A 23824-nucleotide genomic window follows, 5' to 3' on the forward strand; every position below is an offset into this window, starting at 1 on the left:
TCCCGGGCCCCCTTGGTCCGCCGCGCGCCCGCCGGAAGTGGTGGCTGCCGGCTTCCGGTTCCGCCGCCGCGGCGTCGCTGGCGTCCTGTCAAGTTGGGGCCGTCGCGGACTGGAGCGGGTCTGGATAGCAGCCGGGGGAAGGCGCAGTCATGCCCCGCTATTACGAGGACAAGCCGGAGGGCGGCGCGTGCGCGGGCTTGAAGGAGGACCTCGGCGCGTGCCTGCTGCAGTCGGACTGCGTGCTCCAGGTTAGCGCGGCCGGGCGCTCGGCTGACCGACACCCGAAGCGGGGAGGCGGGGCCGGCGGAGGGCTCTCGGCCGGCCGCGGTGATGGTCAAGAGAAGTGCCTCGGCTTTCGCCGTCCTGGGTGTCGAACGCAGCTCCAACTTAGTGAATTTGGGCGAATCCACTGTCAGAGCCTCACTTCCCAGTGGTGTGAAATTGGAGAGAACGGTGCCGCCCCGTTGGGTTTTTGTAAAGGTTATAAATCATTTCGGGTTGAGAAACACGGAATGCTGCCACTCTGCTAGGTTCTGGAGGCATAAAGGAGAATAAGAAAGGTTTCTTGAGCCCTAGAAAATGAGAATCAGTAAATTAGCAGGTAATTACATGAACCTGGCACACTGTAGTGCCTAGTAAATTCTCCTTTCTGTGTTCAGTGGTGGCTGAATAGATTCTCTGCCTACCCTGTGTTGGTTTGAACGTGTTGCTGAGTTGAGTTCTTTGCATTCCTGCGTAAGCTGTAAATGAGGCAGCTCTTTATTTTCACCACTTTGTATTTTGCTCCCCCTACCGTGGATCTTGTGGTTTTACGTGCTATGATGGGAGCTATTGCTCTCTTGTTTTTCCCTCACTACAGCCCCAGGTCTTCTCAGGAGCCATTGTGAATGCAGAGAGGTTCAAAGTCGACTGGGGAACCTGGGTTCTGGCCTTAAACCCAACCAAAGCACGAGTACCTTTTCCGATCACCAAGGCCTGATGAGAGGGCAATCCGTTGGGTGCAATTATTTTTGCATTTGGAGATGTAATTTCAGAAAGTTGCCCTTATTTCAAAGAAAAGACAACTGCCCGAAAATGGATATCAATCATGAGGCTGTATTGGTGTTTCTGCTGATTCATGTTTTACATTTGGTTCACTGTTTTTGGCAAGGGCTGTGTAAGCATTCAGTAAATACTTGTTTTATGAGTAGAGGAGCAAAATGCCTCGGGCACCCAGTGGAGAGCAACTTATTTTGCTTGAGAATTTGGAAACTTCTCACAGGAGGAGGTAACATTTGTTCTGAGTCTTAAAGGTTGAGTAGTAGTTCATCAAGTAAAGGAGTGGAGGCTGTGGTGTTTGTGGGGAGAATCTGAAAGAACAGCACGTGCAGAATCAGGGAGATGTGGCAGGCCCACGAAAAGCTGGTACCCTGCTGGGCTGGAGGAAGGGGAATGTGCCAGGAGGCTTGAGAGGACGGTTGCCATGGGTGACAGCCCTTGTGTGTCACAGTGAGCAGCTCCGGCACAGAGTAGGACTGAGGAAAGAAACTCTGGAAGTGGAAGAGGATACTGGTGGCAGGGAGAACACCAAGTTGGTTTTTTGCAGTGATTGATTGATTTAGCAAACATTTGAGTGCCAAGTCTGATTGAGGGGACATACAGATGAATGGGACACATTGTAGAAATTGGATCTCTGGGAAGCTCGGAAGGTGTAGGCAGAGGTAATGACCCGGACACATTGCACGGATGTTGCTTTCCCCCACTGAGTATTTGGCCTTTTTGTTGCTGAATTTGGTCAACTAGGAAAATGTGGTGTTTTCATATAAAGAGTCTCTTAAATGGAAGTGCATTGACAGTTTGTGTTAAATTCATCCTGAATGGTCACTTCAACTGGACTATAAAATGGCAATATGAGGCAAAACATTGAGTTATGCAAATCCAGGCGGATAGCCTACCTTCTCGGATGGTGTCACTGGCAGCTCCAGCCCAGCCCCCCCCACTAGGAACTCAAGACCAAGGGGGAGTTTGCTGAGGTATATGCCTGCTGTGTATGGCCACCTCATTTATGATAAGGTTTTTGATTCCTCAGCTCCTTGAATAAAGAAATTAATCTGATCTTTTGGCAGATGATGCTATAGTCTCTCCTTGCCAATCTTTAACCCACCTGCAAAGCTGCTAGACCTTACTTTAGGGAGGAATTAAACATAAAATACTTAGTTCTGGGGCTGCACTGAGAGATAGCCAAGAAACTGTAGGGGCTCAGAGAAACTCAGGGTAATGGTGATAAGGATGTAAACTCCAGTGGGGCTGGAGAAGAGAAGGAAAAAGCAGATTCAAAAGGCATCTCTTGGATAAACTTCTTAGGATTCTGACTCCTGGGAGTTGAAACTGTGCCCAGGGAACTCAATTACAAGTTATCTCCCTTGTGTCTCTGTTAACAGCTTCCAGACCTGCTGACTTTTCATCAGAATCACCTGGAGATGGAGGTGGAGAGCTTAAAAGTACAGATTCCACTGCTCTCCCCATCTCCCGTATAAATTAAAAGTGTCTCAGGTTGATTCTTGGACACAACCATGTTTGGGAATCACCAGTCTTGACCTCAGAAGGCAAATAAGCTTGGGAGTGTATTAGTTGGGTTATAGGTTCAGACAAATATTACAGAGACCCGGAATAACAGTGGCTTAAACAAGATAGAGAATTCTCTCTTTTGCCTATAAGTAGGGTCTAGTCTGATCCTGTCTGTCTTCCATGCACCTGAACACTGTTGATCGGTGGTGTCAGGTGCTGTGATGGGAGTTAGGATATTACTCTGTCACTCATGGTCCAAGACTGCCTTGCTTCCACATCATCAGGCCTAGTAACATGGGGGAGGAAAGTGGGGCAAGCCACTTTCCATTACAGACCAACCCAGAAGTTTTACATTTCACTTCCCTGCATATTCCATTGGCTAGAACTTAGTCACATGACCATACCCAGCTGCAAGGTGGCTGGGAAATCTAGCTCAGCCATATGCCCCACTCAGAAGGAAGAGTGAATATTAAGGGGACAGTTAGCAATCTGCCATTAGGGGTGGAGGTGGAGGAAGATGAAGTAATATTTCTCTCTTAAGTGTAGTATCTGGATGGATCTTCCCAGTAGGCAGTTGGCAGTATGGGTTGAAAGCTTGTGAAAAAGGTGGCATCTCAGATACGGTTTGGGGAAGCATCAGTTTATAAATTACAGTCTTTTGTATAGTTGTAGTCTTTTATCTCCACGTTGTTCATGTGGGCAACCTCATTACAGAGTTTGAGGGAGGAACATAATAGTGCAGAGAAGCTTGCTACTCTGTTCTGGTTCACTTTTGAGATTCACTGATGTAGATGACAATTCAAATCTAGGGCCCAAGCAGACATAAAGACTGGAATGTGGCCAAGGTTCCTGGGGATCAGGAATGCCATAGATGTGGTACCCTGTAGCTTTTTTCACAGTAAAAACTAGGAGTGTGACTGGCACTTGCAAAATAAAGGTTTTGGAGAGTGATCGCAGTGGTGGAGTCGGGGTGGCAAAATCTGCTTGAGGGGAAATCCTTGAAGATGAAGAGCAGGTGAAATTTAAGTTACACCAGAGCTTTCTACTTAAGTAGTACTCTAGCCGACCTCATTAACATCTTTCTGAAATGTTGAGAACCAGTACGAAAGCTGTTGAGATTTTAGGGCACCTAACTGGGACTGTTTGAGCTTTTAAAGTTAACGTGGAACAGGGTCATTTTTACTCTCAGACAAAATTGCTTGATTCATTTTGCATTGGAATTCACTTCGAGTAGGAAGATTTCACGATCTTCCTTTATATCGTGAAGCACTGCATAAAGCTAAAGTTTATGAGCAGTATATGTTTTATTCATTTATTATTTCTTTAACAGTAATAAAATGTAAGGTTTTGATTTTTTTCCCTCATGAATTGCAAGTTAGTTTAATGTCATTAAACCTCAGGTGATTCAGAAAATTCAAGTTCAGTCTCCTTTTTCCAGATGTTGTTTTATGCATTTACAGCCCTGGGAAACGGGAATCCCCTCAGCGCCTTTCCCTGCCTCCTCGCCCCCTCCCAGTTACCTCCCCCGCTTTGTGACTTGCTCACACTGCCAGTGAACCTTAGCATGTGTATACCTTCTCCTACCTGCTGTTTGAAGCCCTGTGTACACAGGAATAGCTTGTATTTACTTTTTAACCTCCTGCTAAACTTAGCTAGGACAGTTCTGAATTTTTTTTTTTTAATAAATTAGTCCTTGTGAGTGTTCAGTTACTAGACAAATTAGTAGGGTAGGGGGTTCAAAAAGAAATTTTGCAGTAGTTAAATTTTAATCTTGCTTCTTTGAGTTGTGAAATACACTTTCTGTAGATGCTTCTTTGTGTCCAGTATATTTAAGTGCCTTTGTGTTAAGTTCAATTTATGGCAGTAAATTTGTTCAAAATATTTTAAGATAATGAAGATATGATAATGAAGTCATTTCTATCCCATGTTTACCTACTAAAAATACTACTAAATTTTAGCTCTTAATCTAGTTTTGCAGTTAGTTTGTCAAGTGTGATTTTTAAAGTCTTATTTGTTAAGAGTCAGAAATAAGCACTTCCCCTGTGAATGTGTTCTTGTAGCACTGTCCTGTCTTGATGGCAGAAAGGGAATGGTTTAATCCATTTTTCATAAGCTCTTATGAGCTTTCACTGCTTAAAGACCAGTTAATTTCACACTGGGCCCAGGGAGATCTTCCCTCCCAAGTATATATAAATTCTGTTAAAATCTCACTCTCCTCTTCCAGTTCTTACTCAGTGAGCTTCTCAGAATAGAGAGCTTGACTATGGCAGTAGGGGGTGGGAAAATGCAGAGTTGTGTTGGAGGTAAACTTGCTTGCATTAAAATGATATTGTAATTGGAGACTTTAAAGCCACCTGATAATACCTTCCAGAACAATCCCTCCCATTCACCACTACAGCATTCCTGATCTCTCACGTGAACACCCTCTCTCCCTCCCTCTCCGTCCCTCTCTCTCCCTCTCCCCCTCCCTCCCTCTCCCTCCCTCCCTCCCTCCCTCCCTCTCTCTCTCTCCCGTTCCTCCCCCTCTCTCTTTCCTTCCCCCTCTCTCCTTCTCCTTCCCTCCCTCTCTCCCCCACTTCCTCCCCCCTTTCTCTCCCCCCTTCCTCCCTCCCTCTCTCTCCCCCTTCGTCCCTTTTCTCTCTCTCTCCCTCCCTATCCCCCCTTTCTCCCTCTCTCCTTCCTTCCCTATCTTTCCCTCCCTCCGTCCCTCCCTCTCTCCCCCCTTCCTCCCTCTCTCTCTCCCCCTCCCTCCCTCCCCCCTTCCTCCCTCTCTCCCTCCTTCCTCCCTCTCTCCCTCCTTCCTCCCTCTCTTTTTCCCTCCCTCTCCCCACTTTCTCTCTCTCCCTTTCTCCCCCTTTCCTCCCCCTCTCTCTCCCCCCTTCCTCTTTCCATCTCTCCCTCCCTCTCTTCCTTCCTCCCTCCCTCTCTCTCTCTCCCCCTCCTTCTCCCCTTCCTCTCTCTCTCTCCCTCCCTCTCCCCCCTTCCTCTTCTCTCCCTCTCTCTCTCCCCCTCCCTCCCTCTCCCCCCTTCCTCTCTCTCCCTTTCTCTCTCTCCCTCCCTCCCTCTCTCTCCCTCCCTCCCTCTCTCTCCCTCCCTCCCTCTCCCTCACTCCCTCCTTCCTCCCTCTCTCTCCCTTCCTCTCCCCACTTTCTCTCTCTCCCTCTCTCTCTCCCCCTTCCTCCCTCCCTCTCTCTCCCCCCTTCCTCTTTCCATCTCTTCCTCCCTCTCTTCCTTCCTCCCTCCCTCTCTCCCTCCCCCTCCTTCTCCCCTTCCTCTCTCTCTCTCCTTCCCTCTCCCCTTCCTCTCTCTCTCTCCCTCCCTCTCCCCCCTTCCTCTCTCTCCCCCCCTCTCTCCCTCCCTCCGTCCCTCCCTCTCTCCCCCTTCCTCCCTCCCTCTCCCTCCCTCTCCCCCTTCCTCTCTCTCCCTTTCTGTCTGTCCCTCCCTCTCCCCTTCCTCCCTCTCTCTCTCCCACTTCCTCCCTCTCTCTCTCCCCCTCCTTCTCCCCTTCCTCTCTCTCTCCCTCCTCTCCCCCCTTCCTCTCTCCCCTCTTCCCCTTCCTCCCTCTCTCTCTCCTCTCTCCACTTTCTCTCTCTCCTCTCTCTCCTCTCTCACCCTCCCCCCTCTTTCTCCCCCTCTTTCTCCCCCTTTCCTCCCCCTCTCCCCCCTTCCTCCCTCTCTCTCCCCCTTCCTCTTTCCATCTCTCCCTCCCTCTCCCCCTTCCTCCCTTCCTCTCTCTCCCCCCTCCCTCTCCCCCCTTCCTCTCTCTCTCCCCCTCCCTCCCCCCCCTCCACTTCCTCCCTCTCTCTCTCTGTGTCACACACACTACTTTCTTCTGTCTTTAGGACTTCTTGAGTGTAAAAGTTTTAAAAACCCTGAAGAAACCCCGTTACTACTTTCACCTTTACTCTTTCCCTTTCTTACACATAAGGAGCTGAAGATAGCAGTTTCTAGATTTTTATATAAACATTTTAAAGAAAAGTATCCCATGGAAACCAGTGTTTTCAAAAATTCAAGGGCACCCTTAAAGTGCCCCAAAATTATTTTACACATTTTTTCATTCTATCCTTTTCTTCTTAAGTACCAACAGTCAAAATGAATTATGAATTATTTCTTATACAAATTACTGTTTTCTGCTTTTCCTTAACTTTTTAAAAAAGAACTATTTCCAGAAGGACAGTTATTTTGTACTTTGTGAGAAAATTTCTCAGGTATTTATATTGTTTTATGTGTCGTAGGAAGGAAAATCCCCTCGGCAGTGTCTGAAGGAAGGAAACTGCAAAGCTTTGAAATACTCATTTTTTGAGTGTAAAAGATCAGTGGTAAGTAGCTAAAGATTTTTAAAAGCTTATGCTAAAAATTAGCTCTGTGGAGTTAAATATGTGAGTGACTTAGTAATTATAAATAGGTTGCAGTGATATCACTTGGAAAAAAGGATGTATTTTTTCTTACCCAGTGAATTAATGTGAGGTAGCATTCATGCAAACCCACAGCTGATTGTTCTGTTATTGCTGTTATGCTAACCACAGCAGCTAAACTTCATGAATTTTTGAAAGAGAGTGCAGTCTTGGCAAGTGTAGATGGGGCACAGTTGATGTTGGTCACTGTGTATTTGGGTCATTTGGCAGCTACACACAGACCCATAATGTGGGGTCTACGGTGCGTGCACTGTGCCTTACATGTTGGTGTGATTAGGAGATGTTGGTGTCTGTGTTTGAATTTGTAGAGTGAGGGATTGTGGAAAGACAGCCTAAGAGGACATTACAAATCTCATGGTTTCTACTCTAGTGTTCTTTGATTCCAAAGATCTACAAAGATCTTTGGAATAGAAACCAGGGGCTTTCTCTTTGTGAAAAGAAAATACGAAATCAGAAAAATGGACATCCCTCTAAAGACAGCAGTAACTTGGACTTGAACCTGCTTTTGTTTGTTGAGGGACAGCACTCAAATCCCTTCCCTTTTGTTGATAGGAGAAGCAGAGAGTACAGTATATTATGATCTGGGAGGCCAGACAAGAACTTGAGCATGTTTGCTAACTAACCGGATCCAGGGAGGTGTGAAGTTAGATTAAATTTAGCCATGCTCTCTTTCTTTTCTCAAGTGACACATTTGCCATATTTTCCTGTCATTTAACGTAAGAAAAGAGGATTTTCTTGCCTTCTCTCACATAGTTTTGTTACCCGTGTGAGATGCAAGCCTTTAGATCTTTCAAGAATGTCAGATCATGTTTAAATAATTGAGAAGTTATAAAGAACAGTTACTGTAGGAGGTGATGAGTTATCCTTTTTAATCGTAATGATTGAATTTGTAATAAACTCCCTGTAATTCCTAGCCTGAACGTCAGTTTTTGATGTCCAAAGAACTTTAAGAAATCAGAACATGTAAAAATTTTCCACAATTTATCTACCTTCTGCAGAAATTTGTAACCATTTTGAATAAAAAGTAAACGTGCTTCTGACCATTTCAAATATCAGTACAAGGCAGAGCTTCACTCATACTTTTGGACTCCAGAAGGAGCAGTATAGGGAACTTTTTAGCAGACTTAGAGATTCTTGCAGCCTTTCTTTAAGACTGTGACTCACTGTTAGTCCTCCAGCATAGTGGAGTTGCCTCACACTTAACTAATGCAACTTATGCACTCTTGGCAAAAACCTGAAACAAAACAATTTAAATTGTGCTGGTAATTTTGCTTAATATTTAAAACAGTGAGTGTATGACCCAGAGTGAAGGTGAGATGGTGAGTTTGAATCAGCTCTTCCCTTTTAATATAAGCCTCTCATCATCCTGATCATGATTCCCATGCTTGAAGATTATTTATTTATTTTTTGAAAATGTGGCTCTTAGCTACTTTATCTAGTGCTCAGATGAAGAAATGGCAGTGTGTCCCACACTGGCTGTGTTGTCCTCATTAATAGGGTTTAGCTCTAAAATAATTCCTTCCTATGGAATTTCTAGGGAGTGGTATTGACTGTCTATGCAGTTTTGCCTTCTCTACTGACTAGGACCCTCCACACTACCACACCACCCTTAAGAAGTGGCTGCACTGTGAGGCTTAAGTCAGAGAACATAGAGTTGACCTATGAGTAGTAATTTAAGGATTTTTAATCCCAAAGTGGCTGTGTTACATAACATTGTTCAAGGCTCTTTCCTCTTTTTTCAGTTACTATTTAAAGATTAAAAAAACACTTGAATATTAACCCAAACAAAACCTAATTAGAAAGTCAGGTTTGTTTGAAGAACAACATACATTGAGTGTACTTCAGAGAAAAAGATAAGTGAAATTTGCACTCAAGAAGAAAATCCTTATTGTGACCTTAAATGGAACTTTCGTTTTTTTTTTAAAGTTATTTTAATTAATTAATTAATTAATTAATTATTTTTGGCTGTGTTGGGTCTTCGTTTCTGTGCGAGGGCTTTCTCTAGTTGCAGCCAGCGGGGGCCACTCTTCATCGCGGTGCACAGGCCCCTCACTATCGCGGCCTCTCTTGTTGCGGAGCACAGGCTCCAGACGCGCAGGCTCAGTAATTGTGACTCACGGGCCTAGTTGCTCCGCGGCATGTGGGATCCTCCCAGACCAGGGCTGGAACCCATGTCCCCTGCATTGGCAGGCAGACTCTCAACCACTGCGCCACCAGGGAAGCCCAGGAACTTTCGTTTTTAACGCCATCTCCCCCCCCCCCCCCCCCCCGCCTTGGGAGCTGTGACCATTGCCTTTTTGAGTGTGCTGGAAACTGGTTTACTTCTCTCATATAGTGACACCCATGACCAAATCTGTGTTTAATTATGGTGTCCAGAGTATTATTTAATTGTATATTTATTTTCAGTTGGATGCCAGATCAAGATTCAGGGGAAGAAAAGGATATTGACACTACTATGTTGAAACCAAGATGAAAACAACAAAGGATTTTCTCTGTCATTAAAACAGAGAAGCCAAAATAAGAAACGTACTTTTTGTTACATCTGTTCAGTTGGAGCAGTTTCTTCCCCCATGGAACACTGAAGAAAATGGATGAGTATGTATAAAGTAAATGCTTCTCTTGCTCTAAGTTATTTTTAGAAGAAAAATTTAATTGAATAGTTATGAGCTAAGAACATAGTAGATGTGTTTTAAGAATTGTTCTGAAGCACAGAGAATGGAAAGCTTGTTATTTTCAAACTTGACTCCTCAACCAAATGACACAGTTTGTACATCCTTCTTGAATATTGTGAAGGCCACTAATGGGACTGTTAAAATCAACATGGTGCCTGGTGAGAAAATGTCTATCTGGAAAGTTTAGGATAAAACTTTCTTTTATTCAGTCTGTACTATTTAGTTCTAAAATAAATTGTGTTTGATTCCTTGGAGAAGAAATGCTTCCCTTGCACTGAATCACTGAAGTAACAACCTCAAAACATTAATATCACTCATTAGGCATAGCTGGATCCAGAGCCTGGGATTATGCTGCCAGGGCTCCTTGCCTCCATCTCTTGACTGTTTTTCTCTGTTTCCTGACCTCGTTTTTAGGCTGGCCCTCTCTACATAATGGGAAAGAGGCCAGTGTCCATCAAAAACACACATCCTTAAGGTCTGTGACCCAAAAAGAAGAGAGATAACCTTTTCTAGGGTCCACTAATCAGACCCTACAAAAGGACTCTTGTCTTCTGTGGAACACCTGCCCCTGAATTAGACCTGTAGTCCCTGTGGAAAAAGGGATGGGACCCCATGATCTTGGCCAGGCCTGGGTCTTATGCACTGTATTTGGTAACTCATGTCAGAATCACACTGAATGAATGATGGGCTTTATCCTAAAAGGAAAGAAGGATTCAGAGCCAGTAGGTATTGACTATAGAAGGCAAGACTGAAAACCATAAAATGCTTGTAAAAGTTTAGAATCATGTAATTTTATTCCAATCATATAATATAGTAGAGCCAGATATGAATCCAAGTTTTCAGCTTTTTTTTTTCAGTATTGAAGAATAATGGAAGGAGCCATAACTTCTTCATAGACCTGCAGTTCACTGGAGTTAAAGCAATCAAGGTATTCTGTAGCTCATTTGCTTTCTTAAAGGTTCACCTAAAGTTGTGAGAATTCCACATCAGCACTGATCCTTGTTGCAGAAATTCACTGAGGTCTGTTGTATATACTATTCACTGGGAAAGGGAAAATGATGGATTTTTTCAATACCTCTTGTATACCTGTTTAAGTGCTACAACTTTTATTAAAAGTTAAGTTTGATAAGAAACTCAAATTATTTTATAGAACCCTATCTTTTTCTTAGTCACAGCTTTATTGAGAGCTTCATTGGGAGAAATTCAAATACCATAAAATTCACCCTTAAAGTATACAATTCAGTGTTTTTTGTTTTTTTTGTTTTTTTTTAATAGTCACAGTCATGAAGCCCAGTCATGAAGCCATCACCACTGTCTAATTCCAGGGCATTTACATCACCCCAAAGAGAAGCCCCATCTCCATTAGCAGTTACTCCCTTCTCCCCCCGCTCCTCCGGCCCCCAGCTCTTGGCAACAACTCATACATTTTCTGTGTCTATAGATTTGCTTATTCTGGACATTTCATAAACATAGAAATATGTAATATGTGGCCTTTTGTGACTGGCTTCTTTCACCATGTTTTCAAGTTTCATCTATACGTAGCATCTATCTGTACTTCATTCCTTTTTTTTTTTTTTTTAATTTTATTTATTTTTGGCTGCGTTGGGTCTTTGTTGCTGCGCGCGGTCTTTCTCTAGTTGTGGCGAGCGGGAGCTACTCCTCATTGTGGTGCGCGGGCTTCTCACTGCGGCGGCTTCTCTTGTTGCAGAGCACGGGCTCTAGGCACGCAGGCTTCAGTAGTTGTGGCACGTGGGCTCAGTAGTTGTGGCTCATGGGCTCTAGAGTGCAGGCTCAGTAGTTGTGGCGCACAGGCTTAGTTGCTCCGCGGCATGTGGGGTCTTCCTGGACCAGGGATCGAACCCGTGTCCCCTGCAATGGCAGGCGGATTCTTAACCACTGCGCCACCAGGGAAGTCCGATACTTCATTGCTTTTTATTGCTGAATAATATACCATAGTATAGATATACCACATTTTTTTTATCCATTCATCAGTTGAGGAAATTTTGGGTTATTTGCACTTTGGGGCTATTATGACTAATGATATGAACATTTATTAATGAGTTTTATCTGGACATGTTTCATTTCTTTGGGTTATATACCTAAGAGTGGTATTACCGTGTCGTATGATAACTCCAACTTTAACTGATAAACTGCCAAACTTTTCCACAGTGGCTACATCATTTTACATTCCCACCAGTAATGTATGAGGATTTTAATTTCTCCATATCACCAATAGTTGTTATTTTTCACCTTTTGGGTTTTTTTAATTATAACTTCTTAAAAATTTTATTATTTTATTTTTAAAAATTTTTATTGGAGTATAGTTGATTTACAGTGTTGTGTTAGTTTCAGGTGTACAGCAAAGTGAATCAGTTATACATATACATATACTCACTCTTTTTTAGATTCTTTTCCCATATATGCCATTACAGAGTATTGAGTAGAGTTTCCTATGCTATACAGTAGGTCCTTCTTAGTTATCTATTTTATATATAGTAGTGTGTATATGTCTATCCCTATCTCCCAATTTATCCCCGCTCCCCCCCTTATCCCCTGGTAACCATAAGCTTGTTTTCTACATCTGTAACTTTATTTCTGTTTTGTAGGTAAGTTCATTTGTACCCTTTTCTTAGATTCCACGTATAAGCCATATCATACGATATTTGTCTTTCTCTGTCTGACCTACTTCAGTTGGTATGACAGTCTCAAGGATCATCCATCTTGCTGCAGATGGCATTATTTCGTTCTTTTTTATGGCTGAGTAATATTCCGTTGTATATATGTACCACACCTTCTTTATCCATTCCTCTGTTGATGGACATTTAGGTTGCTTCCATGTCCTGGCTATTGTAAATAGTGCTGTAACGAATATTGGGGTGCTTGTATCTTTTTGTTTATTTATTTACGGCTGTGTTGCGTCTTCATTGCCATGCACGGGCTTTCTCTAGTTGTGGTGAGCAGGGGCTGCTCTTCATTGTGGTGCGCAGGCTTCTCACTGCAGTGGCTTCTCTTGTTGCGGAGCAGGGCTCTAGGCATGCGGGCTTCAGTAGTTGTGGCTCTAGAGCGCAGACTCAGTAGTTGTGGTGCACGGGCTTAGTTGTTCTGCATCATGTGGGATCTTCCCAGACCATGGCTCAAACCTGTGTCCCCTGCATTGGCAGGTGGATTTTTAACCATTGAGAAGTCCCCATGTATCTTTCTGAATTATGGTTTTCTCCAGATGTATGCCCAGGAGTGGGATTGCTGGATCATATAGTAGTTCTATTTTTAATTTTTTAAGGAATCTCCATACTGTTCTCCATAGTGGCTGTACCAATTTACCTTCCCACCAACAGTGTAGGGGGGTTCCCTTTTCTCCATAGCCTCTCTGGCATTTATCGTTTGTAGATTTTTTGATGATGGCCATTCTGACTGGTATCAGGTGATACCTCATTGTAGTTTTGATTTGCATTTCTCTAATAATTAGTGATGTTGAGCATCTTTTCATGTGCTTTTTAGCCATCTGTATGTCTTATTTGGAGAAATGTCTATTTAGATCTTCTGCCAATTTTTTGATTGAGTTGTTTTTTTCTTATTGAGCTGCATAAGCTGTTTGTATATTTTGGAGATTAATCCCTTGTCGGTTGCTTCATTTGCAAATATTTTCTCCCATTTTGAAGACTGTCTTTTTGTTTTGTTTATGGTTTCCTTCGCTGTGCAAAAGCTTTTAAGTTTCATTAGGTCCCCTTTGTTTGTTTTTGATTTTCATTACTCGAGGAGGTGGATCAAGAAAGATCTTGCTGTGATTTATGTCAAAGAGTGTTTTGCCTATGTTTTCCTCTAAGAGTTTTACAAGGTCTTTAATCCATTTTGAGTTTATTTTTGTGTATGGTGTTAGGGAGTGTTTTAATTTCATTCATTTACATGTAGCTGTCCAGTTTTCCCAGCACCACTTATTGAAGAGACTCTTTTTTCTCCATTGTGTATTCTTGCCTCCTTTGTCATAGATTAGGTGACCACAGGTGTGTGGGTTTACCTCTGGGCTTTCTGTCCTGTTCCATTGATCAGTATTTCTGTTTTTGTGCCAGTACCATACTGTTTTGATGACTGTAGCTTTGTAGTATAGTCTGAAGTCAGGGAGCCTGATTGCTCCTCCTCAGTTTTTCTTTCTCAAGATTGCTTTGGCTACTTGGGGTCTTTTGTGTTTCCATACAAATTGTAAAATTTCTTGTTCTAATTCAGTGAAAAATGCCTTTGGTAATTTGATAGGGATTGCATTGAACCTGTGGATTGCTTTGGGTAGTATAGTCATTTTCACAATATTGAGGCTTCCAATCCAAGAACATGGTATATCTCTCCGTTTGTGTCATCTTTGATTTCTTTCATCAGTATCTTATAGTTTTCTGAGTACAGGTCTTTTGCCTCCTTAGGTAGGTTTAGCCCTAGGTTATTTTATTCTTTTTGATGAGATGGTAAATGGGATTGTTTCCTTGATTTCTCTTTCTGATATTTTGTTGTTAATATATAGGAATGCAAGAGATTTCTGTGTATTAATTTTGTATCCTGCAACTTTACCAAATTCATTGATGAGCTTTAGTAGTTTTCTGGTAGCATCTTTAGGATTTTCTACATATAGTACATATCATCTGCAAATAGTGACAGTTTTACTTCTTCTTTTCCAATTTGGATTCCTTTTTCTTCTCTGATAGCCGTGGCTAGGACTTCCAAAACTATGTTGGATAAAAGTGGCAAGAGTGTACATCCTTGTCTTGTTCCTGATCTTAGAGGAAGTGCTTTCAGTTTTTCACCATTGAGAATGACGTTCGCTCTGGTTTTGTCATATATGGCCTTTATTATGTTGAGGTAGGTTCCCTCTATGCCCACTTTCTGGAGTTTTTATCATAAGTGGGTGTTGAATTTTGTCAAAAGCTTTCTCTGCATCTATTGAGGTGATCATATGGTTTTTATTCTTCAATTTGTTGATGTGGTTTATCACACTGATTTGCAGATATTGAAAAATCCTTGCATCCCTGGATGAATCCCACTTGATCATGTTGTATCATCCTTCTAATGTGTTGTTGGATTTGGTTTGCTAGTATTTTGTTGAGGATTTTTGCATCTGTTCATCAGTGATATTGGCCTGTAATTTTCTTTTTTTGTGATAGCTTTGTCTGGTTTTGGTATCAGGGTGATGTTGGCCTCATAGAATGAGCTTGGGAGTGTTTCTTCCTCTGCAATTTTTTGGAAGAGTTTCAGAAGGGCAGGTGTTAACTCTTCTCTAAATGTTTACAAGAATTCACCTGTGAAGCCATCTAGTCCTGGACTTTTGTTTGTTGGAAGATTTTTAATCACAGTTTCAATTTCAGTACTTGTGATTAGTCTGTTCATATTTTCTATTTCTTCCAGGTTCAATCTTGGAAGGTTGTACCTTTCTAAGAATTTGTCTATTTCTTCTAGATTGTCCATTTTATTGGTGTATAGTTGCTTGTAGTAGTCTCTTACCATCCTTGGTATTTCTGTGGTGTCCACTGTAATGTCTTTTTTCACTTCTAATTTTTATTGATTGGAGTCCTCTCCCTTTTTTTCTTGATGAGTCTGCCTAAAGTTTTATCAATTTTGTGTATCTTCTCAAAGAACCTGCTTTTAGTTTCATTGATCTGTGCTATTGTTTTCTTTGTCTCTATTTCATTTATTTCTGCTCTGATCTTTTTGATTTCTTTCCTTCTACTAACTCTGGGTTTTGTTTATTCTTCTTTCTGTAGTTGCTTTAGGTATAAGGTTAGGTTATTTGAGATTTTTCTTGTTTCTTGAAGTAAGATTGTATTACTGTAAACTTCCTTCTTAGAACTGCTTTAGCTGCATCCCATAGGTTTTGGATTGTCATGTTTACGTTGTTGTTTGTAGGTATTTTTTGATTTCCTCTTTGATTTCTTCAGTGTTCCATTGGTTATATAGTAACATATTGTTTAGCCTCCATGTGTTTGTGTTTTTTTACAGTTTTTTTCCTGTAGCTGATTTCTAATCTCATAGCAATGTGGTTGGAAAAGATGCTTGATATGATTTCAATTTTTTAAAATTTACCAAGGCTTGATTTGTGACTCAAGATGTGATCTGTCCAGGAGAATGTTCCCTGTGCACTTGAGAAGAAAGTGTATTCTGCTGCTTTTGCATGGAATGTCCTATAAATATCAATTAAGTCTATCTGGTCTAATGTGTCATTTAAGGCTTGTGTTTCCTTATTAATTTTCTGTCTGGATGATCTGTCCATTGGTGTAAGTGGGGTGTTAAAGTCCCCCACTGTTTCTGTGTTACTGTCAATTTCCCCTTTTATGTCTGTTAGCATTTGCCTTATATATTCATGTGCTCCTATGTTGGGTGCAAAACAAGACTCATAGGTATGCTGTCTACAAGAGACCTGCTTCAGACCTAGGGACACATACAGACTGAAAGTGAGGATATGGAAAAATATATTCCATGCAAATGGAAATCAAAAGAAAGCTGGAGTAGTAATACTCATATCAAACAAAGTAGACTTTAAAATAAAGACCGTTACAAGAAACAAGGAAGGACACTACATAATGATCAAGGGATCAATCCAAGAAAAAGATAATAACAATTGTAAATAAATATGCACCCAACATAGGAGCACCTCAATATATTTTTCATCTTTTTGACTGCAGTCATTCTATTTGGTATGAAGTGTTATCAAATTGGGATTTTGATTGGCATTTCCCTAATGGCTAATGATATTGAGCATGTTTTCAGTGCTTATTGGCCATTTGTATATGTTTGTAAAAATGTCTATTCAGATCCTTTGTCCATTTTTCATTTGAGTTGTCTTTTTATTGTCATTTTTTGTGGGTTTTTTTTGTATATTAGGTATACAAGTTCCTTTTAAAGACAAATGATTGGCCTTTGACATGTTTTCTCCCAGTTTGTAGTTTATCTTCACTTTCTTGATGCTGTCTTTTGGAGCACAGTTGTTAATTTTGATGAATTCCAATTTTTCCTTTTGGTGTATCTAAAGGAAACCACTGCCTCTTCCAAGCTTATGGAAATTTATTCCTGTTTTCATCTGAGAGTTTTATAGTTTTAGCTGACATGTAAGTCTATAATCCATTTACAACATAATTTCTGATACCTTTATTAGTGCCTATATTTTTAATTTTTAGTTGTGATAAAATATACATAATGAAAAATTTAACATCTTAACCATTTTTAAGTATATAGTTCAATAGTGTTATGTAATTCAGCTTGTTATGCAACCAGTCACCAGAACTCTTCTCATCTTGCAAAACTGAAACTCTGTACCAATTAAACAACTCCCCATTACCCTGTCCTCCCTCCCACCCCCAGGTAACCACCAATTCTACTGATGTTGAGCACCATTTTATCATTTCAGGTCTTTGTTAACTATTTGTAGATCTTCTTTGGAGAAATATCTATTCAAGTTCTTTGCCCATTTTTAAAAAGTGTTGTTTGCTCTTTTGTTGTTAAGTTCTAGATGTTCTTTGTATATTATGATATTAACTCCTTACCACATATATGATTTGGATATGTTTTCTCCCATTTCTTTTCACTCTGTTGATTGTGTTCTTTTGATGCATAGTTTGCAATTTTGATATAGTCCAGTTTATCTGTTTTTACTTTTGTTGCCTGTGCTTTTGGTGTTGTAGCCAAGAAATCATTGCCCTGTCCAAGAAAGCTCTTCCCCTAAGTTTTCTCCTAGGAGCTGTATCGTTTTACTTCTTATGTTTAGGTCTTTGTTCCAATTTGAGTTGCTATGTAGAAGGTAAGGGTCCAGTTTCAGTCTTTTGCATGTGGATATCCAGTTTTCCCAACACTACTGAGAAGATCATCCTTTCCTCATTGAATGGTCTTCTACGTTGTTGAAAATTATTTGCCCATCTATACCAGGGTTTATTTCTGGCCTTTTTATTCCACTGCACTATGTGTCTGTCTTTAAGCCAGTGCCACACTGTTTTGATTACTGTCGTTTTCTATTAAGTTTTGAAATCAGGATGTACTAGACGTCCAACTTTGTTCTTTTTCAAGATTGTTTTGGCTATTCAGAGTCCCTTGAGATTCCATGTGAATTTTAGAATGGATTTTTCTATTTCTGCAAAAAACACCAATGGGATTTTGACAGGGAGTATGTTGAATCTGTACACTTTGGATAGTACTGGCATCTTAACAATATAAATTCTTCCAATCCATTCATATGGGATTTCTTTCCATTTATTGGTGTCTTCAGTTTTTTTCAGCAACTTTTTGTAGTTTTCAGTATGTAAGACTTTTGTGTCTGTGGTTAGGTTTATTCCTAATTATCTTACTCCTTTTGACTCTGTTGTAAGTGGAATTGTTTTTTAAATTTTCTTTTCAGATTTTTCATTGAATGATGGATTAACATGTAATTTTTATTGTTAAATATAACAGAAAAGTACATAGGGTGTTGTTTTTTTCATTGAGGCATAGTTGATTTACAATGTTTTATTAGTTTCAAGTGTACAACACAGTGATTCAAAATTTTTATAGATTATAATCCATTTAAAGTTGTTATAAAATATTGGCTATATTTTCTGTGCTGTACAATATATTCTTTTTTTTTTTTTTAAATATTTATTTATTTATTTATGGCTGCGTTGGGTCTTTGCTGCTGCGCGCGGGCTTTCTCTAGTTGCGGTGAGCAGGGGTTACTCTTCCTTGCGGTGCCCGGGCTTCTCATTGTGATGGCTTCTCTTGTGGCGGAGCACGGGTTCTAGGCAGGTGGGCTTCCGTAGTTGTGGCACGTGGGCTCAGTAGTTGCGGCACATGGGCTCTAGAGCGCAGGCTCAGTAGTTGTGGCGCACGGGTTTAGTGGCTCCGCGGCATGTGGGATCTTCCCAGACCAGGGCTCGAACCCGTGTCCCCTGCATTGGCAGGCGGATTCTTAACCACTGCGTCACCAGGGAAGCCCCCAATATATTCTTGTAGTTTATACATAGTAGTTTGTACTTCTTAATCCTGTACCCCTGTCTTGCCCCTCCCCCCTTCCCTCTAGTAACCACTAATTTGTTTTATATCTGTGAGCCTGGTTGTTTTGTTATATTCACTTGTTTTATTTTTTAGATTACAGATATAAGTGATAAATAGTTTTTGTCTTTGTCTTATTTCACTAAGCATAATGCCTTCCAGGTCTGTCTACATTGTTGCAAATGGCAAAGTTTCATTCTTTTTTATGGCTGAGTAGTAGTCTAGTGTGTGTGTGTGTGTGTGTGTGTGTGTGTACATATATATATATACACACCACGTCTTCTTTATCCACATATCTGTTGACGGACACTTAGGTTGCTTCCATACATTGGCTATTGTAAATAATGCTGCTGTGAACATTGGGGCACATTAATCTTTTCAAATTAGTGTTTTCATTTTCTTTGGCTATATACCCAGGAGCAGAATTACTGGCTCATACAGTAGTTCTAGTTTTAGTTTTTTGAGGAATCTCCATACTGTTTCCATAGTGACTGCACCAATTTACATTCCCACCAACAGAGTACATGGGCTCCCTTTCTTCCACCTCCTCACCAACATTTGTTATTGGTGTTCTTTTTGATGATAGCCATTTTGACAGGTGTGAGGTGATATTGTGGTTTTGATTTGCATTTCTCTGATGATTAGTAATATTACTCATGTCATATTACTAATATGACATTACTAATGTCATATTACTAATATGACATTACTAATGTCATATTACTAATATGACATTACTAATGTCATATTACTAATATGACATTACTAATGTCATATTACTAATATAACATATGCCTGTTGGCCATCTGTATGTTGTCTTTGGAAAAATATCTTTTCAGGTTTTCTGCCCATTTTTAAATCAGGTTGTTTTTTTTTTTGATATTGAGTTGTATGAGCTCTTTATATATTTTAGATATCAACCCCTTATTGGTCTTATCATTTTCAAATATTTTCTCTCATTCAGTAGGTTGTCTTTTCATTCTGTCAGTGGCTTCCTTTGCTCTACAAAAGCTTTTAAGTTTAATTAGATCTCATTTGTTTATTTTTGCTTTTGTTTCCTTTGCCTTATGAGACAGATCTAAAAAATTGCTACAATTTATCAAAGTGTTCTATGTTTTCTTCTAGGATTTTTTTTATGGTTTCCAGTCTTACACTTAGGTCTCTAATCTATTTTGAGTTTATTTTTGTATATGGTGAGAGAAAATGTTCTAATTTCATTCTTTTACATGTTGCTGTCCAGTTTTCCTAGCACCACTTATTGAAGAGACTGTCTTTTCCCCATTTGTATATTCTTGCCTCCTCTGTCATAGGTTAATTGACCATAAGTGTGGGTTTATTTCTGGGCTGTCTATTCTATTCCACTGTGCTAAGTGTCTATTTTTGTGCCAGTACCATACTGGTTTGATGATGTAGTCTGAAGTCACGGAGTATGATAGCTCCAGCTCTGTTCTTCTTTCTGAAGATTGTTTTGGCTATTTGGGGTCTTTGTGTTTCCATACAAAGTTTAGAATTATTTGTTGTGTTTCTTTGAAAAATGCCATTGGTATTTTGATAAGGATTCCACTGAATCTGTAGATTGCCTTGGGTAATGTCATTTTAACAACACTGATTCTTCCAGTCCGTGAACATGGTACAATGTATCATTCCATCTGTCATCTTCAATTTTTTCATCACTGTCTCACAGTTTTCCGAGTAAAGGTCTTTGATCTCCTTAGTTAGATTTATTGTTAGGTATTTTATTCTTTTTGATGCAGTGGTAAATGGGGTTGTTTTCCCAATTTCTCATTCTGAAAGTTCATTGTTAGTGTATAGAAATGCAACATATTCCTGTACATTAATTTTGTACCCTGCAACTTTACTGAATTCATTGATGAACTCTAGTAGTTTTTTGGTGGTGTCTTTAGGATTTTCTATGTATAGTATCATGTCATCTGCAAATAGGGACAGTTTTATTTCTTCCTTTCCAATTTAATCTTCTTTTATTTCTGTTTCTTGTCTGATTTCTGTGGCTAAGACTTCCAACACTATTTTGAATAAAAGTGGCGAGTGGGCATTCTTGTTTCTGATCTTAGAGGAAATGTTTTTAGCTTTTCACTGTTGAGTGTGATGTTAGCTGTGGGCTTATCATATATGGCCTTTATTATGTTGAGGTATGTTCCCTCTATAGCCACTTTCTGGAGAGTTATAAATGGTGGTTGAATTTTGTTAAAAGCTTTTTCTGCATGTATTGAGATGATCATATGATTTTTTTTGTGTTTTTGTTGTTTTGTCTTTTGATTATATGATTTTTATTCTTCAGTTTGTTAATGTGGTATATCACATTGGTTGATTTGCAGATAATGAACCATCCTTGCCTCCTGGAGATTAACCCCAGTTGATCATGTTGTATGATCTTTTTAATGTATTGTTGAATTCAATTTGCTAATATTTTGTTGAGGATTTTTATATCTCTGTTAATCAGTGATATTGGCCTATAATTTTCTTTTTTGTGATATCTTTGTCTGCTTATGGCTTCAGGGTGATGCTGGCCTCCTACAATGAGTTTGGAAGCATTCCTTCCTCTACAATATTTTGGAATAGTTTGAGAAGGATAAGTGTTGGCTCTTCTCTAAATGTTTGGTAGAATTTACCTGTGAAGCCATCTGCTCCTGGGCTTTTGTTTGTTGGGATTTTTTTTTTAAGCTATTGCTGTAAACTTCTTAGAACTCCTTTTGCTGGGTCCCCTAGATTTTGGATCATTGTGTTTTTCTTTTGTCTTCAGGTATGTTTTGATTTCCTCTTTGATTTCTTCAGTGATCCATTGGTTTAGTAGCATATTGTTTAGCTTCCACATGTTTGTGTTTCTTCCAGTTTTTTTCTTGTAGTTGATTTCTAGTCTGATAGCATTGTGGTCGAAAAAGATGTTTGATGATTTCAATTTTCTTAAACACGCTGAGGCTTTATTGCCTAGCGTGTGATCTATCCTGAAAAATGTTCGACGTGCACTTGAAAAGAATGCATTCTCCTTTCTCTTGGATGGAATGTTCTATATATATTAAGTCCTTCTGGTCTAATTTGTCATTTAAGGCCACAGTGTTTTCTTATTGATTTTCTTTCTGGATGACCTGTCCATTGATGTAGGTGGGGTGTTAAAAGTCCTCTACTATTACTGTGTTACTGACAGTTTGTACCTTTTTATCTGTTACTACTATATGCTTTATGTCTTTAGGTACTCCTATGTGGGGTGCATATATATTTACAATTGTTATATCTTCTTGATTGCTTGGTCATTATATAATGTCCTTCTTTGTCTCTTGTTATATAGTCTTTGTTTTAAAGGTGGGTTTTTTTGTTTTTTGTTTTTTTGTTTTTGGTCTAATATTGCTACCCCAGCTTTGTTGTGATTTCCATTTGCAGGGAGTACGTTTTTCCATCCCCTTTCTGTCTGTGTGTCTTTAGATCAGAAGTGAGTCTGGTAGGCATCATATATATGGGTCTTGTTTTTCTATCCATTCAGCTACCCTGTGTCTTTTCATTGGAGCATTTAGCTCATTTACATTTAAAGTAATTATTGATAGATGTGTACTTATTGCTGTTTTGTTAATTGGGGGTTGTTTTTGTACTTTTTTGTTCCTTCTTTTGTTCTCTTCCCTTGTGATTTGATGACTATCTTCAGAGTTACATTTGGATTCTGTTCTCTTTTTTGCATGTGCATCCATTATTGACTTTTGGCTTGTAGTTACCATGAGGTTTATGTATAGCTCTCTCTATAGATACATACACATATGTATATATAATGATTATTTTAAGTTGCTAATCTCTTAACATCAAATGCATTTTAACAACCCTTCATTTTTGCTCCCCTGCCTCAACACTTACTGGTTTTCATGTCATATTTTACAGCTTTGTGTATCTATTAACTAAAGAGGATGTCGATCATTTTACTACTTTTTCTTTTAACCTTCTACTAGCTTTGTACATGGTTAATTTACTACCTTCACTGTATATTTATCTTTCTTTAGCAATGAGCTTTTTCCTTTCCTGATTCTCATGTTTCTAGTAATGGCCTTTTCTTTTCTGCTTAGGGAAGTTCCTTTAATATTTCTTGTAAAGCTGGTTTTTTGGAGCTAACTTCTTTTAGCTCTTGCTTGTCTGTAAAACTTTTGATCTCTCCATCAATCAGAATGAAAGCTTTGCTGGGTAGATGATTATTGGTTGTAGGTTTTTCCCTTTTATCACTTTAAATATATTGTGCCACTGCCTTTTGGCCTGCAGAATTTTTGTGCCTGCCCACTGGTGTGTGAGGTTGGTCCCAATACAGTGTTTTTATAATGTTGCCAGTTAACTATAAAGTAGATCACCATGTAACTATCATCCAGATCAACAGAAATATTGTCTGAACCCTCTGTAATGCCTAACATTCCTCAGAGACCTGCCTGCTCACCCCCAAGAGAAAACCACGGTCCTGGTGTTTGCCACACTACACTATTAAGTTTGCCTTCTCCCTTGAGCCTGTTGAATTTGGCTCCTTATAATGTGTTTAGAATAACTGATTATATAGAGAGAAAAGCAATAGTCTAGTGCTGAAATAAGATTTCAACTGAACATCAAAAAAAAATCTTTTCATTCGGGGAACTTTTTTGAATAGCTCCTGTGTGACAGGCATTGCACTTGCTGTTGTAACTCAAAGTAACATGCTGGACAAAGTAAAAGGTAAGTAACATGATGAATGAGATATGCATAATATAATATGCATATATTCAAGGCTGATTGAGGGAATTTTTTTTTTTAAGGGCCAGCTCATTTTGTGGAGAGAAATCGCCATAGAAAAGGGCATGCCTGAGATGGGCCTTGAAGGAGGAATAAGAAAGCTATGGGGAGGTGGTCCAGATGAGAGGGAATGTGGATGTGGACCAGGGCTGTGAGTGTGTGGATAGAAATTATGGAATGGGCTGAAGAGATACGATCTTAGTGACTGATGGGATGTAGAGGGGAGGGAAGGTGACCCCAGGGTAGAAGGTGAGATCATTTATCAGAGGAGAGCTCAGCCAGCTTAGAGGCGGGGGGGAATGCGTGAGTTCGGTGTTGACATGCTATGTTTGAGACACCGAGACACTCAAGTAGAATGACTGGGATATGGTTGGGTGTTTAGATGGATCTGGAAATTTGGGAGTCATTAGCAATTGAGTGGTAATTTATTCTATATGAATGACTACTAAG

At 40.0% G+C, this 23824-nt stretch overlaps 1 protein-coding gene across 5 annotated transcripts in view; it reads left to right on the forward strand.

Annotated features, from left to right (window-relative positions):
• Window positions 1-45: 45 nt before the first annotated feature.
• Window positions 46-23824, forward strand: part of LOC118905958 (cytochrome c oxidase assembly factor 5) — a 38311-nt gene continuing 14532 nt past the window's right edge. For 3 of the 5 annotated variants that reach the window (XR_005022388.1, XR_005022387.1, XR_005022386.1), the window contains exons 1-3: window positions 66-248; window positions 6783-6866; window positions 9369-10562. Coding sequence is in view for 1 of the 5 variants with exons in the window: in XM_036873044.1 (XP_036728939.1) it covers window positions 150-248; window positions 6783-6866; window positions 9369-9410 (225 nt within the window). In the remaining 4 variants the exon portion in view is untranslated. Of the gene's footprint in view, window positions 249-6782; window positions 6867-9368; window positions 10563-23824 lie in introns of those variants that run through there. The other 2 variants (XM_036873044.1, XR_005022385.1) reach the window with 2 other exon arrangements.

The sequence above is a fragment of the Balaenoptera musculus genome, chromosome 13 (assembly GCF_009873245.2).
Source record: "Balaenoptera musculus isolate JJ_BM4_2016_0621 chromosome 13, mBalMus1.pri.v3, whole genome shotgun sequence".
Lineage (NCBI taxonomy): Eukaryota > Metazoa > Chordata > Mammalia > Artiodactyla > Balaenopteridae > Balaenoptera > Balaenoptera musculus.